The 24,296-nt window shown below is 47.8% G+C and overlaps 2 protein-coding genes and 1 gene segment (V, D, J or C); all 3 read left to right on the forward strand.

Moving 5' to 3' along the window:
- LOC129040065 (T cell receptor beta constant 2-like) overlaps nt 1-24,296 on the forward strand; it is a 119,512-nt gene that overhangs the window by 70,879 nt on the left and 24,337 nt on the right.
- On the forward strand, nt 5,637-9,933 carry LOC129040071 (trypsin-2-like). Its single transcript, XM_054493960.1, has 5 exons — nt 5,637-5,718; nt 7,477-7,636; nt 8,689-8,942; nt 9,343-9,479; nt 9,781-9,933. Exons 1-5 carry the CDS (start codon nt 5,637-5,639, stop codon nt 9,931-9,933), a joined length of 786 nt encoding a protein of 261 aa, XP_054349935.1.
- LOC129040069 (trypsin-2) lies at nt 16,657-20,269 on the forward strand. Its single transcript, XM_054493957.2, has 5 exons — nt 16,657-16,720; nt 17,761-17,920; nt 18,977-19,230; nt 19,627-19,763; nt 20,065-20,269. The coding sequence occupies exons 1-5, from the start codon at nt 16,681-16,683 to the stop codon at nt 20,215-20,217; spliced, it is 744 nt and encodes a 247-aa protein (XP_054349932.1). The 5' UTR covers nt 16,657-16,680; the 3' UTR covers nt 20,218-20,269.

Raw genomic sequence — 24,296 nt, forward strand, 5'->3', positions numbered from 1 at the left:
CAGCTCCCAAAATGTGTTCCATAGTACACTAGATTAGCACATACAAACAGATGGAATCCAAAAATAAGAAGAAGCTTGGGAGAAAGGCAGGGCACTGTTTTCTAGAGAAACGTGTGTTTCAGAAAGGTGGTCTTTGGGGGAGGGTATTGATTTTTATTTAGGATTCTCACAGTGGTTAGAGCTACTCTGCCTTCAGAACAATCACAGCACAGAAAATATGTCAGCGTCTTCGAGGTGGCCCAAAAAATCTGACCAGTGGAATCTTATTGCTAAAATACAACAATAATGACAAATGCTGTTGGTGATGAGGTGCCTCTCCCAGGAATGTATCAGCACCAAACCCTCGAACAAGCCCTCCCTTCTCATTCATCTGGAAAATCAGACTCAAATAAATCTCCCTGGCCCCCTAACTCTTCCCTCAATTCCCTAGTTCCATCTCTGTGAGCAGGCTAGAGAGATGTTCCACCTACCATAGCGGGAGCCAGACAGTGACTTGGGAATCGAGCCCAGCTCCGCACGCTGCGTTTTCATCTTCTTTGCATTTGGGGTAGGATGCCACAGTGAATCCCACAGCTAACACCAACTCCCCACTCTGACAAGGGAAAGAAGCTAGAGAGGGTCAGGATTCACCCATTTGATCAATTAACTGAGGAAGGATTCATTTTCATAAACTTTGCTCGCCTTTAAGACACTTCAAGTGAGTTATTTGGGACTCATTAAAAAAGGTGGAAGGAAAGACATCTGAGGGCTGTGACACCATGCAGCCATTCTAGCCACACGTTGGCCGGCTTGCACACACTGGATGCAGCAGAGGGAGGCAGGCCCCATGGCACTTGTGGCACCTGCCAAATCCTCCTCCTGGCAATTCTGAGAGGGCCCAGCTTGGGGCCGTAACTCATCCAAGCCTATCACCAAAGATCCAAGCAAGCTTCTCTTTGAAATTCCACCTTCACCTTCTGTCTCAAGTGGTTGTAGACACCCCTGGGAGCTGGTAACAAGGGCCAGGAGCAGCCAAGGGAGACAGACAAGTTCAGAGCACATTTCCAGTTACAGGGAACAGAGCACAGGCCTCCAGGTGTCCATGGAGCAGCATGTAAATTGCAGTGATGAGTAGAGGAAAACCTCTACATGGAGCACAGCATTCCTGGCAAACACAGGGGACCACAGTCCACATGCTGTGGAATACACCCAAGTATGCATCAGACACTTGTTTGGTAAACAGGAAATGTGTAAGATCAATTACCTTGAGAGGGCCATCTGGGCTCCAGATGTGTGGTTCATGTGAGGAGATGGCTACCACTCACTGTCTTCAAAGGAAAACAGTGCTCAGGGCTTGCACACAATGGACAGATACAAACAGGTCACCCAGAACATCACTGCATACAAACATCAGTTTGTTCAACATGGATTTTGTTTTTATGGAGTCCAAACGCAGACCCTAGTTCACCTTACAGCCTTGGGTTTGTCTCCTTTGGGAGATATATAGCCAGTTGATAGACAAGACAGATACGTTTTTTTCCCTTTCTTACCATAATGTCAATGTCCTGTCTGAATATCATCATCACTCAAGAGTCAAGGGAAGGACCAAACGCTTCACATAAACAGGGCTTGGCTGGGCGGGGAGTGTTAGTTTCCAGTGTTTTCTGTCTCCATTCAGATCATTCCTATCAAAGCCCAGCTGGTTACCTCAAGCCAAGACACAGACATAAGGATCCCAGTGGCCTTCCAGACAGCTGCTTCCACCTCCTACCTGGGCCACTAAGACTCTTTACATAGGAAAGTGAGTCACCCCACTGAGAAGGGTTGCCAGCAGAAATAGGGCATGAAAATCACAGATAACCATGGGATTTCTTCCAAGTGGTCAGTGTAAAATAAATTACCACCACCACCACCAAAAACACAAAAGAAGCAAAAAAAATGCTTATTATTCAAAATCCAAGACAAAATACTGTGTGAGAGCCAGGCCATGGGGTTGCCTTTTCTCAGGCCACACAGCTTTCCCGTCCATTTGCTCACATGGAACCATGAGATGTGAAAGTCTGCAGAGCGTGTGCTCAGGATCGAGGCTGGTACTGTTCACTTATGGGTCCAGACCAAAGGGCAAAGAGGCAGAAAGCTGATATCTGTCCACCGCCACGGCTTAGGGCCTCCTTCTCACAGAGGCTCTGAAGAGACCCCATCTCAGCCTTCACACAAAACATCTTCTGGATCAACTACAGCCAGGCTGGAGGGCCGTGGCATGATCTCTGCTCACTACAGTCTCTGCCTCCCAGGTTCAAGGGATTCAGCCTCCCAAGTACTTGGGATTACAGGTGGATGCCACCTTACCCAGCTAATTTTTTTTTTTTTTTTTTTTTTTTTTTTTTTTTTTGTATTTTTACTAGAGACAGGGATTCACCATTTTGGCCAGGCTGGTTTTCAACGCCTGACCTCAAGTGATCCAAAGTACTGGGATTACAGGCATGACCCACCTCTTCTGTCCCAGGCCACGTTTTTTAAAAAATAATTTCAAATTTTATTTTATACTCAGGGGGTACATGTGCAGGTTTATTACATGGGTATATTGTGTGATGCTGAGGTTTGGGGCACAAATGATCTCATCACTCAGGCAGTGATCATAGTACACAATAGGTAGTTTTTCAGCCCTTTCCACCCTCCTCTCTTCCCTCTAGTAGTTGCAGTGTCTACTGTTCCCATCTTTAAACCCATGGGTACCCAATGCTCAGCTCCCAGTATACATGAGAATGTGATATTTGGTTTTCCGTTCCTATGTTAATTTGCTTAGGATTATGGTCTCCAACTCCGTCCATGTTGCTGTAAAGGACATGATGTCATTCTTTTCATGGCTATATAGTATTCCATGGCGTATATGTGCCACATTTCCTTTATCCAGTCTACTGCTGATGGCCACCTAGGTTGATTCCATGGCTTTGCTACTGTGAATAGTGCTGTGACAGACATGCAAAAGCATGTGTCTTTTTGGCAGAACAATTACTTTCCTTTAGGTAAATGCCCAGTCAAGTAAGTGCTGGGTGGAAAGGTAGTTCTGTTTTAAATTATTTCAGAAATCTCCAAAATGCTTTCTGAATTAATTTTTCCATGAACTCATTTATACTCAGGCCAACAGTGTATAAGCATTCCCTTTCCTCTGCAGCCTCACCAGCATCTTCTATTTTGTGGACATTTTAATAATAGTCACTCTGCAGCCAATCTCTTTCAAGGCCAGTGTGGGGAAGAGCCACAAACATCCCTTTTCCCAAAGAGAATTCTTGCCTGCCCACTGGTAGAATTCTTGTTTTCGACTGTCTTTCATTGTTTGTTTTTCAAAGAAAAACCAAAGGTAAAGTGGTATGATCTTCCACACCTGAACCAGTTTGTAGCCACTAGAGCTTGCTGGGAAGGGGCTCCTCAAGCATGCATTGATCTTGTCACCTGCAATTTGAGAGATCAAGAAGCCCCATAGCAACCTACCATACAACTACCCATCAGTGCACATCCTTTCAGGGGATTAGCTCAATTCTGGCTCTGCAGACACTGGCAGCCACAGGTGATAAAAGCCCGGGCCTCTGTGGGCTTCTCTCATCATCCAGGGCCACAGTGGGCTGCCTGTCCTAGGCAGAGACACAGCAACTTTCCCTTAAACTGAAATTAAGCATAAATCCCCTTCACCAATAATCATCTGAGGGCACAGTCCCTGCCTCCTTCCTCGGGGATTTAAAACACATATCTCTCTGACCTAACAGGTAGATGAGATCTGACGCTAAAGGGGGGGAAATCAGCATGAATTGGGGTATCAGGAATGAATCCCAAGTGTTTTTGTGTGGGGACAGGCATCCACATCCCGAACTGTACCGGAGATGGAGAAAAATGCAGGAGAGGCGAAGAGAAAGAAAGGAGGGAAAAGTGGCTGAAAGTCATTGCAAGCTTCTCTCGTGGTTCTTTCTGGTTCTGGTTGCTTTGCCAAGGTCTTGAGTGCAGGCAGGGCTGGCTCTGACTGGGAGCTGCTGCTCTGGGAGAAGGAAGAGTCACTTCACCTCCAGATAGCTCATTAGATCATCTATAAATTGGGCAAGTCCATAGGTGATTGTGATGATAAAATGAAAAAACAATGCTTAACTTATATGAGTTACATGCTGTACAGTAAGTTACATGCTATATAGTAAACACACAGAAATGATTCACTGTTATCATAACTGAAGGATAGTGGTTTGGTGTGCTAAGTACTAAACATAAGCCAGAAAGATGTCTTAGAGAAGTAGACAAAGAAATCTATAGCTCAGAATGAACACTACCAAGAATGGCATGTCCTCCAAAGTGAGCTTGGGCAGCTGGCTCTACACCTATCCTACACATCTGAGTCTACAGTATGAGGTAACAGTCTCCACCTATAGCTATCTTCTCTGCCAGTAAGGTCATTCCTTTTTGAAGAAAGCTGACCTCAGACTATACTGTGATTGTTTAAGGAAGAGTGCAAAATACTGGAGAAGGCTAGTCTTCAAGCTCTAGATACAGAAAATCCTTATATTCTTGGGTGTTCCCTTTCAGACAGAGAGTCAGAGCCACAAGCACTGATCCAAAAATCCCCTTTTTTAAAAAAAATTTTCCATCTTCTACCAAGGTTCACCTCCCTGTTTAGTGCACACTGGTGTCTACAGTTGCTAGAGCAAGAGGCTCTCATCCTCTAAGGTCTGTGAAGACCCCATGACAAGGGGACAAAATGAAACAACATGTTCAGGGACAACACAGGAAAAGCCCCTATTATCAATGCTCCAAAACCTGGCTACCTCAGGCTTAGCCAGTTATTCGTGAGCAGAGAGGTGTGTCATCTACATGACAGTCATGGCCTGGATGGGTCTGGAACTGTGGCAAGGTAAGGCTCTGAGACAAGATGCCAGGAGAAAGATGAATTCAATCATCCATTTCTGCCAGGAAGAAAAGCACCAGGAAGGAATCAGATGTACAGTTTTTCCTCTGGGGACCTCTGCCTTGATCCTCAATAAATCTCCTTTTAGATGCCATGTGCAGCAATTCCCACACTTCACAATGCTCTCCATGGCTTCCGTTGGCCTTATGGTCAGCTCTGCCAAGATCTGTATTCTTGGGCAAGACAGAATCCTTCTGAATCACAGTTTCTTCCTCTATAAATGGAAATAATTTTGCTCTGCACAAATCACAATTAGCATGTTTGTGGGAATTTAAACTGTGAAACTCAACATAAATGAAAAGCAATATACCACTCTTCCTTACGTGAAAACTCTTGTAAAGCTGTCAGGCACCATGCACCATATGAGTACAGCAATGTTAGGTATAAGCCCATCAGTGATTAGAGGGGTTATGGGGTGGAGATGGGTCTCTGAGCAGTGGGTCTCCTGGCTGTGGGGAAGCTGGCTTGGCAGCCATGCCAGGAGCTGAACCTGAAGGTAATCTGTGTGTCCTCTCAACTCCACGGGTCCCACTTTGGTATTTTTTCCAATTCGCTCTAGTTTCCATATGCTTCCTCCCTCTAGCTGCCTGCACATGTCCAATTTCACCATTTCTCATTTTGTTCACTGTCTCCAAGGTGGGTCAGTTTCAATCACCCTGAGTGCAGGTTGCAAGGGCAACCGTGAGGCTGCATAAAAAGAACCTATGACAGGATGCACATGAGAGAGACAAATATCTTCATATTGAAGAAGGGGAGGAGTGCACCATTGGTTTTCCATCCTCCAGATGCACCGAGTAAGTTCCTACCTAACCAGTGCCCCCTCCTTCTTTGAAACAACCCCATCCTCAAGCCTTGGTAGGAAGGAGAGCCATCTGGAAGCCCAGAATCCTATGGGATGCTGAGTCTCCCTTCTCCTTACCCCTTAGTTTTGGAATTCTGGTTCTCCAAAGCCTTGGATTTGACCTTCCGCACAGTGACTGGAGAGAAGCATCTTCATATTCACAAGAATGAGCCTTAGATAAGACCTTCGTCCTCTCATGGGGGCTGCAGGTCACTGAAAAGCCAAGCTTGTTACCAATGCTTGCCCTTCCTTAAGTACATTAAATACATCCCCAATAGTAAAAAATATTCCTAAACGGCCAGGCCATTCTCCCTCCTTCTAACCCTCTTCTCCTCAGCCTAAGAAAGCCCAGCTGTGTGATATGGGGCTTGGCTTCCTCTGTCTTTCCCATCCCAGAATCCTTCCAGGAAACAGCCGGTCTCCCTCTCTGCTCTCAGAAGGCAAGTTTCCTTATCACCTGTGAATCACAAACCCACAGAGTGGCCAAACATACTGATGCAAGACCATAGGAAGGGGAAAGCTGCAGGTGTGTTTGTTCTGGGAGGAGTGGTGACCCTCACCTCACAGACACCTCCTCTCCCGATCCTCGGGAGATAAAAAGACGGGTCCTCCACCACCAGTCAGGCACAGTCTACCACCAAGAATCCACTCCTGATCCTTGCCTTTGTGGGAGCTGCTGGTAGGAGTTTCATGCCCTGCCTCAGGCCCCAACCACACCCCGTTCCTGGCAGACACATGCCTTGCCATTCTTGCCACCTCTCCTCTTTTGACTGTGCTCTGATATTCTATTTCCTCCATCCGGCATCTCTCCTTCCCATCCTCCTTGGGCTATCTTTAAGCCTCACCTGTTTCAGCTTCTCCCTGATTTCACTCCCACCACTGTCATTCATCCATATCTGAGCTGTGGTTGGAGAAGCTGGGAAGGGAGACCAGGTGGGGCTGGCCCACGAAATGAAGCAGCAGGCTTCAGGCTTGGCTCCAACAGCACCACAATAGCACCACTATAGCTGCTCTTAACCTCGAATGCACCTGAGGAGGTTGAAAAATTACTCATGCGAGAGACTCAACTCTAGAAATTCTCACTTCGTTTGTCTGAGGTGCAGCCTGTGTTCTGGGCTTTTAAGCTTCCCAGGTGACTTTTAACATTTCCAGGCATGCAGCCAAGGTTAAGAATTGCTGTTGTTTTGGCCAATAATAACGTCTACCTTTGTTCTGCCGAAGTGAGCCTTGGGCTGCCCTCAACTCTGCTGTCACTGGAAAGATCTGAGCTGAGGGGGAAACTGGTCATGGCCAGGTCTATGCAGACAGGGGGTTTTTCTAGCTTGGCCAAAGTATCCTGACAATCCAGGGCTCAAATCACCAGGGCAAGTAGACAGGTGATGAATAAAAGAGAGAAGCATTCAGTGGGTGAGACAGCCACATCCCAATTCCTATCCAACTGGAAGCATTTTGACGACATTCCTTATGACCTCAGCCTAGTGACCCCAGGAGAGATCTGAACCCCCACAGGGTACCTAGCTACATGCCCTGCAGACACAGAGACTTGGGAGCCACATCCAGTGATGCTCACCAGGGGTGGCAGCACTCCCTCCCTTGCCTAGCCTCACTGTGCTTGCTAAGGTTTTCTAATTAGCAGGAAGCAACCGCAGGCTGGGAGCGCCACCACTAACATGCTACTGACTTGCCTTCTCCCTTCCCATCTCCACTCCAGCTGCTGCCCCCTTTGATGATGATGACAAGATCGTTGGGGGCTACACCTGTGAGGAGAATTCTGTCCCCTACCAGGTGTCCCTGAATTCTGGGTACCACGTCTGCGGTGGCTCCCTCATCAGGGAACAGTGGGTGGTGTCAGCAGGTCACTGCTACAAGTCGTAAGTGTGGGGCCCCTGACTGTAAAACTCCCAGCCAGGCTGCCCGGGAGAGCTTGGATTCAGCCAGGGGAAGTACTGAGGTTGGGTAAGATGGATGGGAGAGGGGGTGGAGAAGAAAACTTGTTGGCAGCAGCTGACTCTCCAGAGCAGAGAGTGAACACAAGACAGGAACCTCTCACACCCAGACAAATCCATGAAACAGCAAGGGTTGTGGTCATAAAAGCAGGCAGGGATGATCTTGGGGTGGTGAGAGCTAGTGAGAAAAGCAGGAAAGTATCTTTTGCTGGTTGGCTACACATTAAAGCCACCTAAGAAAGCGTTTTTAAAAATACTGATGCCTGTGTCCTATCCCACGGCAATTAACTCAAAATTTTCAGGAGGAAGGTGTGAATATCAGTGAGTATTTCACACTCTACCTTGGTAACTGTAGAGTGTATAGACAGAGCTGATAACCACTGTCTACACCAAGAACTCTCAAACCTGAGTATGCACCAGAAACACCTGCAGGCTTCTTAAGGCCAAATCACTGGGTCCCATCCCCAAGGTTCTTATCAGTAGGTGGGGGTAAGGACCAAGAATTTACATTTCTAACAAGTTCCCAGGAGATGCTAATACTATGGCTACCCTTGGATTAGATTACACAGAAGAGTGGTGCTCACCGGGCCAAGAAGGCAGGGAGGAACAGATGCTATGCACAGTTAGCAAAGGCCTGGTGTGAAGAATGCTGGGAAAACTTCAAGGAGCTGCTTGTTCCCACAGTGCTAGTGAGCGTGGAGATTGTGGGAAAGAGTCTGGGAAGGCAGATTGAGGAGCAGCCTCTGGTGGGATCCCTTTGACTCTTCCCCACCCCACTACCGCCTGGGTGCAGAAAGGTCCTGGGTCTCACACCTGCACTGACCCACATCCCTCTCCTGCCCATGCGATATGGCCACACACCCCACCGCATGCCTCAGGAGCTGTCCATGAGCAGGGACGTGGAGGACCCTTGGGAAGGTGGGAGGGATGCCCTGGCTGTGGGAGAAAGTCTTCACCATGCCTGCCCTGCCCATCAGCCACATCCAGGTGAGACTGGGAGAGCACAACATTGAAGTCCTGGAGGGGAATGAACAGTTCATCAATGCAGCCAAGATCATCTGCCACCCCAAATACAACAGCTGGACTCTGCGCAATGACATCCTGCTGATCAAGCTCTCCACACCTGCCATCATCAGTGCCCACATGTCTACCATATCTCTGCCCACCACCCCTCCAGCTGCTGGCACTGAGTGCCTCATCTCTGGCTGGGGCAACACTCTGAGCTCTGGCGGTGAGTGGGACCCTTTGTCCTTCTACTTCCCTCCATCCTCACAATTTCCAGAACGAAGTATACCGCTTAAAGTGAATCCTCTCACTTCTAGGCTTAAGACACATTTCTAGTGCCCATTACACACAGGCTCTGCACTGGGCACCAGAGAGATGCAAAGTCTCAAGGACTTGGCTCCTAAAATCAAAAGACAGGACAAATGGAGAACTTGATATGATCACGTCTTGGGAGGGGTTCAACAATGATCATTCTGGGAACTAAAAGCCAGAGTCCCTTGCCAGGACTTATGTTTTGGAGTCCTCTCTAGGGGCAGTGTTCTTCTTCAATGTTCCATCCTAGATTATTGTCTCTTTCTCTGGCCTAACCCACATTTCTTTCTTTGATCTCTTCCTGAACCTCACAGCCGACTACCCAGACGAGCTGCAGTGCCTGGATGCTCCTGTGCTGACCCAGGCTGAGTGTGAAGCCTCCTACCCTGGAAAGATTACCAACAACATGTTCTGTGTGGGCTTCCTCGAGGGAGGCAAGGATTCCTGCCAGGTGATTTGACCCCTTCCCATGCTGAGTCTCCCACTGATACCCAGGCCCCACTCGGGAAAAAGATTTGAACTCCCAAGGTGGTGGAGCGGAGGAGGCTCCCTGCAGTGCCCACATGGAGAAATGAGGAAGGCTCCCTTGGGCTGCAAGCTGTCTGCTTAGGAAGAACAGAGAATGGGCCACCGTGAGAAGGACGTGGAGCCACAGAGCTGGCTGGAAGGGGCTCTTTTAAGGTTCAGAGTAAATGTAGCTATATTCCTCCTCCATCTCTCTCTTCATACAACTTGTCCCTTCTTCTCCCCAGGGTGACTCTGGTGGCCCAGTGGTCTGCAATGGACAGCTCCAAGGAGTTGTCTCCTGGGGCTATGGCTATGCCCAGAAGAACAGGCCTGGAGTCTACACCAAGGTCTACAACTATGTGGACTGGATTAAGGACACCATAGCTGCCAACAGCTAAAGTCCCCGGTCCCTCTGCAGTCTCTATACCAATAAAGTGACCCTGCTCTCACTGTCTGTGTCTGTGCCTGCTCCTTCACACTCCTTCACACTGGAAAGCATCCTCCAATCTCAGGTCAGACACAGCTGTCCCCCTTAAAGGTCAGCAGAGCCCCCAGCTCCCAAAATGTGTTCCATGGTACACTAGATTAGCACATACAAAGAAATGGAATCCAAAAATAATAAGACTTCGGAGAAAGGGGGGCACTGTTTTCTAGAGAAACGTGTGTTTCAGAAAGTTGGTCTTTGGCAGGGGCTATTGATTTTTATTTGGGCTTCTCAGAGTGGTTAAAGCTACTCTACCTTCAGAACAATCACAGCACAGCACATAAAATGTGTCAGCATCTTTGAGGTGGCCCAAAAAATCTGACCAGCTGAATCTTATTGCTAAAATACAACAATGAAAAGTGCTGTTGGTGATGACATGCCTCTCCCAGGAATGTGTCAGCACCAAACCCTCGACCAAGCACCCCTTCTCATTCACCTGGAAAATCAGATGCAAATAAATCTCCCTGGCCCCCTAACTCTTCCCTCAATTCCCTAGTTCCATCTCTGTGAGCAGGCTAGAGAGATGTTCTGACTACCATAGTGGGAGCCAGACTGTGACTTGGAAATCAAGCCTAGATTTGCACGCTGCATTTTCATCTTCTTTGCCTTTGGGGTAGGACACCGCAGTGAATCCCACAGCTAACACCAGCCCCCAATCTGACAAGGGAAAGAAACTAGAGAGGGTCAGGATTCACCCATTTTATCAATTAGCTGAGGAAGGATTCATTTTCATAAAACTTGCTTGCCTTTGAGACACTCTAAATGAGTTATTTGGGACCCTTTAAAAAAGGTGGAAGGAAAGATCTGAGGGCTGTGACACCATGCAGCCACTCTGACCACACATTGGCCAACTTGCACCCACTGGATGCAGCAGAGGGAGCACATGGCACCTGTGTCACCTGCCAAAGCCTCCTCCTGGCAATTCTGAGAGGGCCCATGTTGGGCCATAGCTCATCCAAGTTTGTCACTGAAGATCCAAGCAAGCTTCTCTTTGACATTCCACCTTCCCCTCCTGTACCAAGTGGTTGTGGACACCCCTGGGAGCTGGTAACAAGGGCCAGGAGCAGCCAAGGGAGACAGACAAGTTCAGAGCACATTTCCAGTTACAGGGAACAGAGCACAGGCCTCCAGGTGTCCATGGAGCAGCGTGCAAATTGCAGTGAGGAGTAGAGGAAAACCTCTACATGGAGCACAGCATTCCTGGCAAACACAGGGGACTGCAGTCCACATGCTGTGGAATACACCCAAGTATGCATCAGACACTTGTTTGGTAAACAGTAAATATGTAAGATCAATTACATTGAGAGGGCCTTCTGGGCTCCAGACATGTGGTTTGTGTGAGGAGACAGCTACCACTCACTATCTTTAGAGGAAAACAGGGCTCAGGGCTCACACACAATGTATAGATACACATGGGTCACACAAAACTTCACTGCATACAAACATCACTTTGTTCAACATGGATTTTGTTTTTATGGAGTCCAAACACAGACCTTAGTTCACCTTATAGCCTTGGGTTTGTCTGTTCTGGGAGATATATATCCAGTAGATAGATAGACAGGCAAGACAGATACATTTTTTCCCTTTCTTACTATAATGTCAATGCCTCGTCTGAATATCATCATCACTCAAGAGTCAAGGGAAGAACCAAACACTTCATATAAACAGGGCTTGGCTGGGCAGGGAGCGTTAGTTTCCACTATTTTCTGTCTCCATTCAGATCATTCCTATCAAAGCCCAGCTGGTCACCTCAAGCCAAGACACAGACATAAGGACCCCATTGGCCTTCCAGACAGCTGCTTCCACCTCCTACCTGGGCCACTAAGACTCTTTACACAGGAAAGTGAGTCACCCCACTGAGAAGGGTTGCCAGCAGAAACAGGGCATGAAAATCACAGATAACCATGGGATTTCTTCCAAGTGGTCAGTATAAAATATAACAACACTACCACCACCAAAAACACAAAACAAGCAAAAAAAAAAACGCTTATTCAAAAATCCGAGACAAAGTACTGTGTGAGAGCCAGTCCATGGGGTTGCCTTTTCTCAGGCCACACAGCTTTCCCGTCCATTTGCTCACATGGAACCATGAGATGTGAAAGTCTGCAGAGCGTGTGCTCAGGATGGAGGCTGGTACTGTTTATCTGTGGGTCCAGACCAAAGGGCAAAGAGGCAGAAAGCTACAACTCTGTCCACCTCCACGGCTTAGGGCCTCCTTCTCACAGAGGCTCCGAAGAGCCCCCACCTCAGCCTTCAAACAAAACATCTCCTTCTGGCTGAACAATAGCCAGGCTGGAGTGCCGTGGCGTGATCTCTGCTCACTACAACCTCCACCTCCCAGGTTCAAGTGATTCAGACTCCTAAGTACCTGGGATTATAGGCACCTGCCACCATGCCCAGCTAATTTCTTTCTTTCTTTCTTTCTTTCTTTTTTTGTATTTTTAGTAGAGACAGGGTTTCACCACGTTGGCCAGGCTGGTTTTTAACTCCTAACCTCAAGTGATCAAAAGTGTTGAGATTATAGGCATGAGCCACCACTCCTGGCCCAGGCTCTACCTTAAACAAAAATAATTTCAAGTTTTATTTTAGATTCTTGGCTGCATAGTATTCCATGGTGTATATGTACCACATTTCCTTTATCCAGTCTACTGCTTATGGCCAACTAGATTGATTCCATGGCTTTGCTACTGTGAATAGTGCTGTGACGGACATGCAAAAGCATGTGTCTTTTTGGCAGAACAGTTATTTTCCTTTAGGTAAATGCCCAGTAAAGAATTGCTGGGTGGAAAGATAGTTCTGTTTTAAATTATTTCAGAAATCTCCAAACTGCTTTCTGCATTAATTTTTCCATGAACTCATTTACACTCTGGCCAATAGTGTATAAGCATTCCCTTTCCTCTGCAGCCTCACCAGCATCTTCAGTTTTTTTGACATTTTAATAATAGCCACTATGCAGCCAAGCTCTTTCAAGGCCAACGTGGGGAAGAGCCACAAACATCCCTTTTCCCGAAGAGAATTCTTGCCTGCCCAATGGTAGATTTCTTGTTTTCGTCTGTCTTTCATTGTTTGTTTTTCAATGAAAAAATAAAGGTAAAGTGGTATGATCTTCCACACATGAACCAGTTTGTAGCCACCAGAGCCTGCTGGGAAGGGGTCCCTCATGCATGCATTGATCTTGTCACCTGGAATTTGAGAGATCAAGAAGCCCCATACCAACCTACCACACAATTGCCCATCAGCGCTCATCCTTTCACAGGATTAGCTCAATTCTGGCTCTGCAGACATTGCCAGCCACAGGTGACAAACCCTGGGCCCCTGTGGGCTTCCCTCATCACCCAGGGCCACAGTGGGCTGCCTGTCCTAGGCAGAGACACAGCAACATTCTCTTAAACTGAAATTAACCATAAATCCCCTTCACCAATAATCATCTGAGGGCTCAGTCCCTGCCTCCTTCCTCGGGGATTTTAAAACACACATTTCTCTGACCCAAACAGGTAGGTGAGATCTGACTTTAAAGGGGGAAAAATCGGGATGAATTGGGGTATCAGGAATGAATCCCAAGTGTTTTTATGTAGGTACAGACATCCACATCCCAAACTGTACCTGGAGATGGAGAAAAATGCAGGAGAAGAGAAGAGAAAAAAAGGGCAATAAAGTGGCTGAAAGACATTAAAAGCTTCTCTCATGGTTCTTTCCAGTGCTGGTTGCTTTGCCAAGGTCATGAGTACAGGCCGGTCTGGCTCTGGCTGGGAGCTGCTGCTCTGGGAGATGGAAGAGTCACTTCACCTTCAGAAAGCTCATTTGGTCATCCGTAAAGTGGGCAATTCCATAGGTGTTTGTGATGATAAAATGAAAAAAACATTCTTAACTTATATGAGTTACATGCTGTATAGTAAGTTATGTGCTATATAGTAAGCACACAGAAATGATTCACTGTTATCATAATTGAAAGATAGTGGTTTGGCATGCTAAACACTAAACACAAGCCAGAAAGATGTCTTAGAGTAGACAAAGAAATCTATAGCTCAGAATGAACAGTACCAAGAATGACATGTCCTCCAAATTGAGAATGGGTAGCTGGATCTGAACCTATCCTACACATCTGAGTATATAGTATGAGGTAACACTCTTCACCTATAGCTGTCTTCTCTGCCTGTAAGGTCATTCCTTTTTGAAGAAAGCTGACCTCAGGCTAAACTGTGATCGCTTAAGGAAGAGCACAAAATACTGGAGAAGGCTAGTCTTCAAGCTCTAGATACAGAAAATCCTCATATTCTTGGGTGTTACCTTTCAGAAAGAGAGTCAGAGCCACAAGCACTGATCCAAAAATCCCCGTTTCCAAAAAAATTCTCCATCTTCTACCAAGGTTCACCTCCCTGTTTAGTGCACAATGGTGTCTACAGTTGCTAGAGCAAGAGGCTCTCTTTATCCTCTAAGGCAGGAGTTCTGTGAAGACCCCATGACAAGGGGACAAAATGAAACAACATGTTTAGGGACAACACAGGAAAACCCCATATTATCAATGCTCCAAAACCTGCCTACCTCAGGCTTAGCCAGTTATTCGTGAGCAGACAGGTGTGTCATCTACATGGCAGTCATGGCCTGGATGGGTCTGGAACTGTGGCAAGGTAAGGCTCTGAGACAAGATGCCAGGAGAAAGATGAATTCAATCATCCATTTCTGCCAGGAAGAAAAGCACCAGGAAGGAATCAGATGTACAGTTTTTCCTCTGGGGACCTCTGCCTTGATCCTCAATAAATCTCCTTTTAGATGCCATGTGCAGCAATTCCCACACTTCACAATGCTCTCCATGGCTTCCGTTGGCCTTATGGGCAGCTCTGCCAAGATCTGTATTCTTGGGCAAGACAGACGCCTTTTGAATCTCAGTCTCTTCCTCTATAAATGGAAATAATTTTGCTCCACACAAGTCACAATTAGCACGTTGGTGTGAAGTTAAACTGTGAAACTCAGCATAAACAAAGAGCAATGTGCCACTGTTGCTTACGTGAAAACTCCTGTAAAGCAGTCAGGCACCAGGCCCCATCTAAGCATAGCAGTGTTAGGTATCAGCCTATTAGTGATTAGAGAGGGTACCGGGTGGAGAGGGGGTCTCTAAGCAGTGGGTCTCCTGGCTGTGGGGAAGCTGCCTCAGCGGCCATGCCAGGAGCTGAACCCGAAGGTACTCTGTGTGTTCTCTCAACTTCACGGACCACATTTTGGCATTTTTTTTTCCAATTACCTCTGATTTCCATTCGCTTCCTCCCTCTAGCCCCCTGGCCATGTCCGATTTCATCAGCAAGTTTCTGAGCTTTTCTCACTTTGCTCACTGTCTCCAGAACATCCCTGCTTCTTTTACCTTTCAAAGAATTCAAACTTGAACTCTGCTCACTCCTGCCCGTCACCAACATCAGCTCAGAGTTGCTGAGAAGGGAAAGCACCCTCATAAGGAAGCTCCTCCTTTCTTTATATCATTAGACCTGAGCACAGACAGCATCTCCATCTCCACACTGCTCTGGCCAGGTTGTGCCTCAGTCAATTACACAACTGTATCTTAGTAGCCTTGGTAGGGCCCAAATCAGGATATTCTCTAGAAAGATTCACTTAGTACTGAGCCAAGTATAATCTCACTACATCTAAAATAGAAAATTCTAGACTCACCCCTCCACATCTTCCTTATTGAACCCAATATGTCACCCATTTATCATGTGCTCAAATCCCTACCTACTGCTGATTCTCAGATCAAATTGTAACCCAGATTTACCATGGTCCAAACTCAGACATCTGATTGGGGGCATGTCATTCTGGTTCAGGCTGTCAGCCCCAAGCAGGTGGGTCAGTTTCAATCATCCTGAGTGCAGATTGCAAGGACAACCATGAGGCTGCATAAAAAGAACCTACGACAGGATGCACATGAGACAAATGTCTTCACATTGAAGAAGGGGAGGAGTGCGCCATTGGTTTTCCATCCTCCAGATGCACTGAGTAAGCTCCTTCCTAACCTGTGCCCCCTCCTTCTTCTCATCCCTATGCCTCGTTAGGAAGGAGAGCCATCTTCAAGCCTAGCATCCTATGGAATGCTGAGTCTGTCTTCTCCTTACCCCTTAATGTTGGAATTCTCATTCCCCAAAGCCTTGGATTTGACCTTCCCGCTGAGTGACTGGAGAGAAGCATCTTCATATTCACAGGAATAAGCCTTAGATAAGACTTTGCTCCTCTCCTGGGGGCTCCAGGACACTAAAAAGCCAAGCTTGCTACCAACGCTTGCCCTTCCTTAAGTACATTAAATACATCCCCAATAGTTAAAAAAGATTCCTAAACAGCCAGGCCATTCTCCCTCCTTCTAACCCTCATCTCCTTGGCCTAAGAAAGCCCAGCTGTGTGATATGGGGCTTGGCTTCCCCTGTCTTTCCCATATCAGCATCCTTCCAGGAAACAGCCGGTCTCCCTCTCTGCTGTCAGAAGGCAAGTTTCCTTATCACCTGTGAGTCACAAACCCACAGAGTGGCCAAACATACTGATGCAAGACCATAGGAAGGGGAAAGCTGCAGGTGTGTTTGTGCTGGGAGGAGCAGTGACCCTCACCTCACAGACACCTCCTCTCCCCATCCTCGGGAGGTATAAAGACGGGTTCTCCACCACCAATCAGGCACACTCTACCACCATGAATCCACTTCTGATCCTTACCTTTGTTGCAGCTGCTGGTGAGTTTCACGCCCTGCCTCAGGCCTCAACCACCTCTTCCCTGGCAGACACATGCCCTGCCATTCTTGCCACCTCTCCTCTTTTGACTGTGCTCTGATATTCTATTTCCTCCATCTGCTATTTCTTCTTCCCATCCTCCTTGGGCTCTTTTTAAGCCTCACTTGTTCCATCTTCTCCTTGATTTCACTCCCACTGCTGTTATTCATCCATATCCGAGCTGTGGTTGGAGAAGCTGGGAAGGGCGACCAGGTGGGGCTGGCCCATGAAATGAAGCAGCTGGCTTCAAGCTTGGCTCTGACAGCACCACAATAGCACCACTATAGCTGCTCTTAACCTCGAATGCACCTGGGGAGGTTGAAATTACTCATGCAAGACACTCAATTCTAGAAATTCTCACTTCAATTGTCTGGGGTGCAGCCTGTGTTCTGGGCTTTTAAGCTTCCCAGATGATTTTTAACATTTCTAGGCATGCAGCCAAGGTTAAGAATTGCTGTTGTTTTGGCCCATAATAACATATACCTTTGTTCTGCAAAAGTGAGCCTGGGGCTTCCCTCAACTCTGCCCTCACTGGGCAGATTTGAGCTGAGAGGGAAGCTGGTCATGGCCAAGTCTATACAGCCAGGGGGTTTTCCTACCTTGGCCAAAGTAGCCTGACAATCCGGGGCTTAAATAGCCAGGTGGAGTACACAGGTAGTGAATAAAAGAGAGAAGCCTTCAGTGCGTGAGTCAGCCACATCCCAACTCCTATCCCACTGGAAGCATTGTGAGGATATTACTTGCGTCCTCAGCCTGGTGACCCCAGGAGAGATCTGAACCCCCACAGGGTACCTAGCTATGTGCCCTGCAGACACAGAGACTTGGGAGCCACAGAGTCTTGGGAGACTTCAGTGCTGATCACCAGGGCTGGCAGCACTCCCCTCCTTCCCTAGCCTCACTGTGCTTGATAAGGTTTTCTAATTAGCAGGAAGCAGCCACAGGCTGGGAGCACCACCCCTAACATGCTACTGACTTGCCTTCTCCCTTCCCGTCTCCACTCCAGCTGCTGCCCCCTTTGATGATGATGACAAGATCGTTGGGGGCTACACCTGTGAGGAGAATTCTGTCCCCTACCAGGTGTCCCTGAATTCTGGGTACCACTTCTGCGGTGGGTCCCTCATCAGCGAACAGTGGGTGGTGTCAGCAGGTCACTGCTACAAGTCGTAAGTGTGGGGCCCCTGACTGCAAAGCTCCCAGCCAGGCTGCCCGGGAGAGCTTGGATTCAGCCCAGGGAAGTACTGAGGTTGGGTAGGATGGACGAGAGAGATAGTGGAGAAGAAAACTTGTTGGCAGCAGCTGACTCTCCAGAGCAGAGAGTGAACACAAGACAGGAACCTCTCACACCCAGACAAATCCATGAAACAGCAAGGGTTGTGGTCATAAAAGCAGGCAGGGATGATCTTGGGGTGGTCAGAGCTAGTGAGAAAAGCAGGCAAGAACTTTTGCTGGTTAGCTACACATTAAAGCCACCTAAGAATGAGTATTTAAAAATACTGATGCCTGTGTCCTATCCCAGGCCAATCAACCCAAAATTTTCAGGAAGAGGGTGTGAATATCAGTGAGTATTTCACACTCTACCTCTGATAACTGTAGAGTGTATAGACAGAGCTGAGAATCGCTGCCTACACCAAGAACTCAAACCTGAGTATGCATCAGAACACCCTGCAGGCTTGTTAAGGCACAAATCACTGGGTCCCATCCCCAAGGTTCTGATCAGTAGGTGGGGACAAGGACCAAGAATTTACATTTCTAACAAGTTCCCAGGAGATGCTAATACTATGGCTACCGTTGGATTAGATTACACAGAAGGGTGGTGCTCACCAGGCCAAGAATGGAGGGAGGAGCAGGCACTGTGCACAGTTAGCAAAGGCCTGGTGTGAAGAATGCTGGGAAAACTTCAAAGAGCTCCTTGTGCCCACAGTGCTAGTGACCATGGAGATTATGGGAAAGAGTCTGGGAAGGCAGATTGAGGAGCAGCCTCTGGTGGGATCCCTTTGACTCTTCCCTACCCCACTACCACCAACCTCTGAAGCAGAAAGGTCTTGGGTCTCACACCTGCACTGACCCACATCCCTCTCCTGCCCATGCGATATGGCCACACACCCCACCGCATGCCTCAGGAGCTGTCCATGAGCAGGGAGGTGGAGGACCCTTGGGAAGGTGGGAGGGGTGCCCTGGCTGTGGGAGAAGGTCTTCACCATGCCTGCCCTGCCCATCAGCCGCATCCAGGTGAGACTGGGAGAGCACAACATCGAAGTTCTGGAGGGGAATGAGCAGTTCATCAATGCAGCCAAGATCATCCGCCACCCCAAATACAACAGCTGGACTCTGGACAATGACATCCTGCTGATCAAGCTCTCCACACCTGCCGTCATCAATGCCCGCGTGTCCACCATCTCTCTGCCCACCGCCCCTCCAGCTGCTGGCACCGAGTCCCTCATCTCCGGCTGGGGCAACACTCTGAGCTCTGGTGGTGAGTGGGACCCTTTGTCCTTCTACTTCCCTCCATCCCACAATTTCCAGAACAAACCATGCCCCTTAACTTAAATCCTCCCGCCTCCAGGCTTAAGACACATTTCTAGTGCCCATTACACACAGGCTCTGCACTGGGCACCAGAGAGATGCAAATTCACAAGGACGTGGCTCCTAAAATCAAAAGACAGGACAAATGGAGAACTTGATATGATCACTTCTTGGGAGGGGTTCAACAATGATTCTGAGAACTAAAAGCCAGAGTCCCTTGCCAGGACTTATGTTTTGGAGTCCTCTCCAGGGGCAGTGTTCCTCTTCAATGTTCCATCCTAGATTATTGTCTCTTTCTCTGGCCTAACCCACATTTCTTTCTTTGATCTCTTCCTGAACCTCACAGCCGACTACCCAGACGAGCTGCAGTGCCTGGATGCTCCTGTGCTGACCCAGGCTGAGTGTGAAGCCTCCTACCCTGGAAAGATTACCAACAACATGTTCTGTGTGGGCTTCCTCGAGGGAGGCAAGGATTCCTGCCAGGTGATTTGACCCCTTCCCATGCTGAGGCTCCCACTGATACCCAGGCCCCACCCGGGAAAAAGATTTGAACTCCCAAGGTGGCAGGGCAGAGGAGTCTCCTTGCAGTGCCCACATGGTGAAGTGAGGAAGGCTCCCTTGGGCTGCATGCTGTCTGCTTAGGAAGAACAGAGAATGGGCCACCGTGAGAAGGACGTGGAGCCACAGAGCTGGCTGGAAAGGGCTCTTTTAAGATTCAGAGTAAATGTAGCTATATTCCTCCTCCACCTCTCTCTTCATACAACTTGTCCCTTCTTCTCCCCAGGGTGACTCTGGTGGCCCTGTGGTCTCCAATGGACAGCTCCAAGGAATTGTCTCTTGGGGCTATGGCTGTGCCCAGAAGAACAGGCCTGGAGTCTACACCAAGGTCTACAACTATGTGGACTGGATTAAGGACACCATAGCTGCCAACAGCTAAAGCCTCTGGTCCCTCTGCAGTCTCTATACCAATAAAGTGACCCTGCTCTCACTGCCTGTGTCTGTGCCTGCTCCCTCACACTTCTTCACATTGGAGAGCATCCTCCAACCTCAGGTCAGACAGGGCTCTCCCCCTTAAACGTAAGCAGAGCCTCCAGCTCCCAAATGTGTTCCATGGTATGCTAGATTAGCACATACAAAGAGGTGGAATCCAAAAATAAGAAGCTTGGGAGAAAGGGGGTCACTGTTTTCTAGAGAAACGTGTGTTTCAGAAAGGTGGTCTTTGGCAGGGGCTATTGTTTTATTTGGGCTTCTCAGAGTAGTTAGAGATACTCTGCCTTCAGAACAATCACAGCACAGAAAATGTGTCAGCATCTTCGAGGTGGCCCAAAATATTTGACCAGCTGAATCTTCTTGCTAAAATACAACAATAATGACAAATGCTGCTGGTGATGACGTGCCTCTCCCAGGAATGTGTCAGCACCAAACCTTCGACCAAGCCCTCCCTTCTCCTTCACCTGGAAAATCAGACTCAAATAAATCTCCCTGGCCCCCTAACTCTTCCCTCAATTCCCTAGTTCCATCTCTGTGAGCAGGCTAGAGAGATGTTCCACCTGCCATAGCAGGAGCCAGACTGTGACTTGGGAATCAAGCCCACCTCTTCACGCTGCATTTTCATCTTCTTTGCCTTTGGGGTAGGACACCGCAGTGAATCCCACAGCTAACACCAGCTCCCCACTCTGACCAGGGAAAGAAACTAGAGAGGGTCGGGATTCATCCATTTGATCAATTAACTGAGGAAGGATTCATTTTCATAAAACTTGCTTGTCTTTGAGACACTTCAAGTGAGTTATTTGGGACTCTTTAAAAAAGGTGGAAGGAAAGATCTGAGGGCTGTGACACCATGCAGCCACTCTGACCACACGTTGGCTGGCTTGCACCCACTGGATGCAGCAGAGGGAGGCAGGCTTCATGGCACTTGCAGCACCTGCCAAATCCTCCTCCTGGCAATTCTGAGAGGGCCCATGTTGGGCCGTAGCTCATCCAAGCTTGTCACTGAAGATCCAAGCAAGCTTCTCTTTGAAATTCCACCTTCACCTTCTGTCCCAAGAGGTTGTGGACACCCCTGGGAGCTGGTAACAAGGGCCAGGAGCAGCCAAGGGAGACAGACAAGTTCAGAGCACATTTCCAGTTACAGGGAACAGAGCACAGGCCTCCAAGTGTCCACGGAGCAGCGTGCAAATTGCAGTGAGGAGTAGAGGAAAACCTCTACATGGAGCACAGCATTCCTGGCAAACACAGGGGACTGCAGTCCACACGCTGTGGAATACACCCAAGTATGCATCAGATACTTGTTTGGTAAACAGTAAATGTGTAAGATCAATTACATCGAGAGGGCCATCTGGGCTCCAGACATGTGGTTTGTGTGAGGAGATGGCTACCACTCACTATCTTCAGAGGAAAACAGGGCTCAGGGCTTGCACACAATGGACAGATACACACGGGTCACCCAGAACGTCAATACATACAAACATCACTTTTTTCAACATGGATTTTGTTTTTATGAAGTCCAAACGCAGACCCTAGTTCACCTTACAGCCTTGGGTTTGTCTGCTTTGGGAGATATATATCCAGTTGATAGACAAGACAGATACAGTTTTTTCCCTTTCTTACTACAATGTCAATGCCTCATCTGAATATCATCATCACTCAAGAGTCAAGGGAGAACCAAACGCTTCATATAAACAGGGCTGGGCAAGGAGTGTTAGTTTCCAGTGTTTTCTGTCTTCATTCAGATCATTCCTATCAAAGCCCAGCTGCTTACCTGAAGCCAAGAGACAGACATAAGGATCCCAATGGCCTTCCAGATGGCTGCTTCCACCTCCTACCTGGGCCACGTTGACTCTTTACACAGGAAAGTGAGTCACCCCAGTGTGAAGGGTTGCCAGCAGAAATAGGGCATGAAAATCACAGATAACAATGGGAATTCTTCCAAGTGGTCAGTGTAAAATAAACCACCACCACCACCACCGAAAACACAAAAGAAGCAAAAAAAAGTGCTTATTCAAAATCCAAGACAAAATACTGTGTGAGAGCCAGGCCACGGGGTTGCCTTTTCTCAGGCCACACAGCTTTCCCAGTCCATTTGCTCACATGGAACCGTGAGATGTGAAGTCCTGCAGAGCGTGTGCTTGGGATGGAGGCTGGTACTGTTAACCTATGGGTCCAGACCAAAGGGTAAAGAGGCAGAAAACTGCAACTCTGTCCACCGGCACAGCTTAGGCCCTCCTGCTCGTAGAGGCTCTGAAGAACCCCCACCTCAGCCTTCACACAAAACATATCCTTCTGGCTCAACTACAGCCAGGCTGGAGTGCCATGGCATGATCTCTGCTCACTACAACCTCCGCCTCCAGGGTTCAAGTGATTCAGCCTCCCAAGTAGCTGGAATTACAGGCACCCGCCACTGTGCCCAGCTAATTTTTTTTTTTCTTTTGTATTTTTAATAGAGACAGGGTTTCACCATGTTGGCCAGACTGGTTTTGAACTCCTGACCTCAAGTGATCCAAAGTGCTGGGATTACAGGCATGAGCTACCGCTCCTGGCCCAGACCCCATTTTTAAAAAATAATTTCAACTTTTATTTTAGATTCATGGGGTACATGTGCAGGTTTGTTACATGGGTATATTGTGTGATGCTGAGGTTTGGGGCACAAATGATCTCATCACTCAGGCAGTGACCATAGTATCCAATAGGTATTTTTTCAGCTCTATCCACCCTCCTTCTCTCTTCCCTCTAGTAGTTGCAGTGTCTACTCTTCCCATCTTTATATCCGTGTGTACCCAATGCTTAGCTCCCACTTACACATGAGAACGTGATATTTGGTTTTCCGTTCTTATGTTAATTTGCTTATGATTATGGTCTCCAGCTCCATCCATGTTGCTGCAAAGGACATGATTTCATTCTTTTCATGGCTGCATAGTATTCCATGGTGTATATGTACCACATTTCCTTTATCCAGTCTATCACTGATGGCCACCTAGGTTCATTCCATGGCTTTGCTACTGTGAATAGTGCTGTGATGGACGTGCAAGAGCGTGTGTCTTTTTGGCAGAACAATTATTTTCCTTTGGGTAAATGCCCAGTAATGGAATTGCTGGGTGGAATCGTAGTTCTGTTTTAAATTATTTCAGAAATCTCCAAACTGCTTTCTGCATTAATTTTTCCATGAACTCATTTACACTCTGGCCAACAGTGTATAGGTGTTCCATTTCCTCTGCAGCCCCACCAGCATCTTCTATTGTTTTGACATTGTAATAATAGCCACTCTGCAGCCAAGCTTTTTCAAGGCCAATGTGGGGAAGAGCCACAAATATTCCTTTTCCTGAAGAGAATTATCAACTGCCCACTGGTAGAATTCTTGGTTTCCTCTGTCTTCGTTGTTTGTTTTTCAAAGAAAAACCAAAGGTAAAGTGGTAAGATCTTCCACACATGAACCAGTTTGTAGCCACCAGAGCCTGCTGGGAAGGGGCCCCTCAAGCATGCATTGATCTTGTGACCTGGAATTTGAGAGATCAAGAAGCCCCGTATCAACCTACCATACAACTGCCTATCAGCGCTGATCCTTTCATGGGATTAGCTCAATTCTGGCTCTGCAGACACTGGCAGCCACAGGTGACAAACCCTGGGCCTCTGTGGGCTTCCTTCATCACCCAGGGCCACAGTGGGCTGCCTGTCCTAGGCAGAGACACAGCAACATTCTCTTAAACTGAAATTAACCATAAATCCACTTCACCAATAATCATCTGAGGGCTCAGTCCCTGCCTCCTTCCTCGGGGATTTTAAAACACACATTTCTCTGACCCAAAACAGGTAGGTGAGATCTGACTTTAAAAGGGGGGATATTGGGATGAATTGGGGTATCAGGAATGAATCTCAAGTGTTTTTGTGTGGCGAGAGGCATCCACATCCCAAGCTGTACCTGGAGATGGAGAAAAATGCAGGAGATAAGAGAAAACAAAGGGGGACAACCAGCCCTGGTTGCTTTGCCAAGGTCTTGGGCACAGACACGGCCGGCTCTGG

This window comes from Pongo pygmaeus, chromosome 6, assembly GCF_028885625.2.
Source record: "Pongo pygmaeus isolate AG05252 chromosome 6, NHGRI_mPonPyg2-v2.0_pri, whole genome shotgun sequence".
Classification (NCBI taxonomy): domain Eukaryota; kingdom Metazoa; phylum Chordata; class Mammalia; order Primates; family Hominidae; genus Pongo; species Pongo pygmaeus.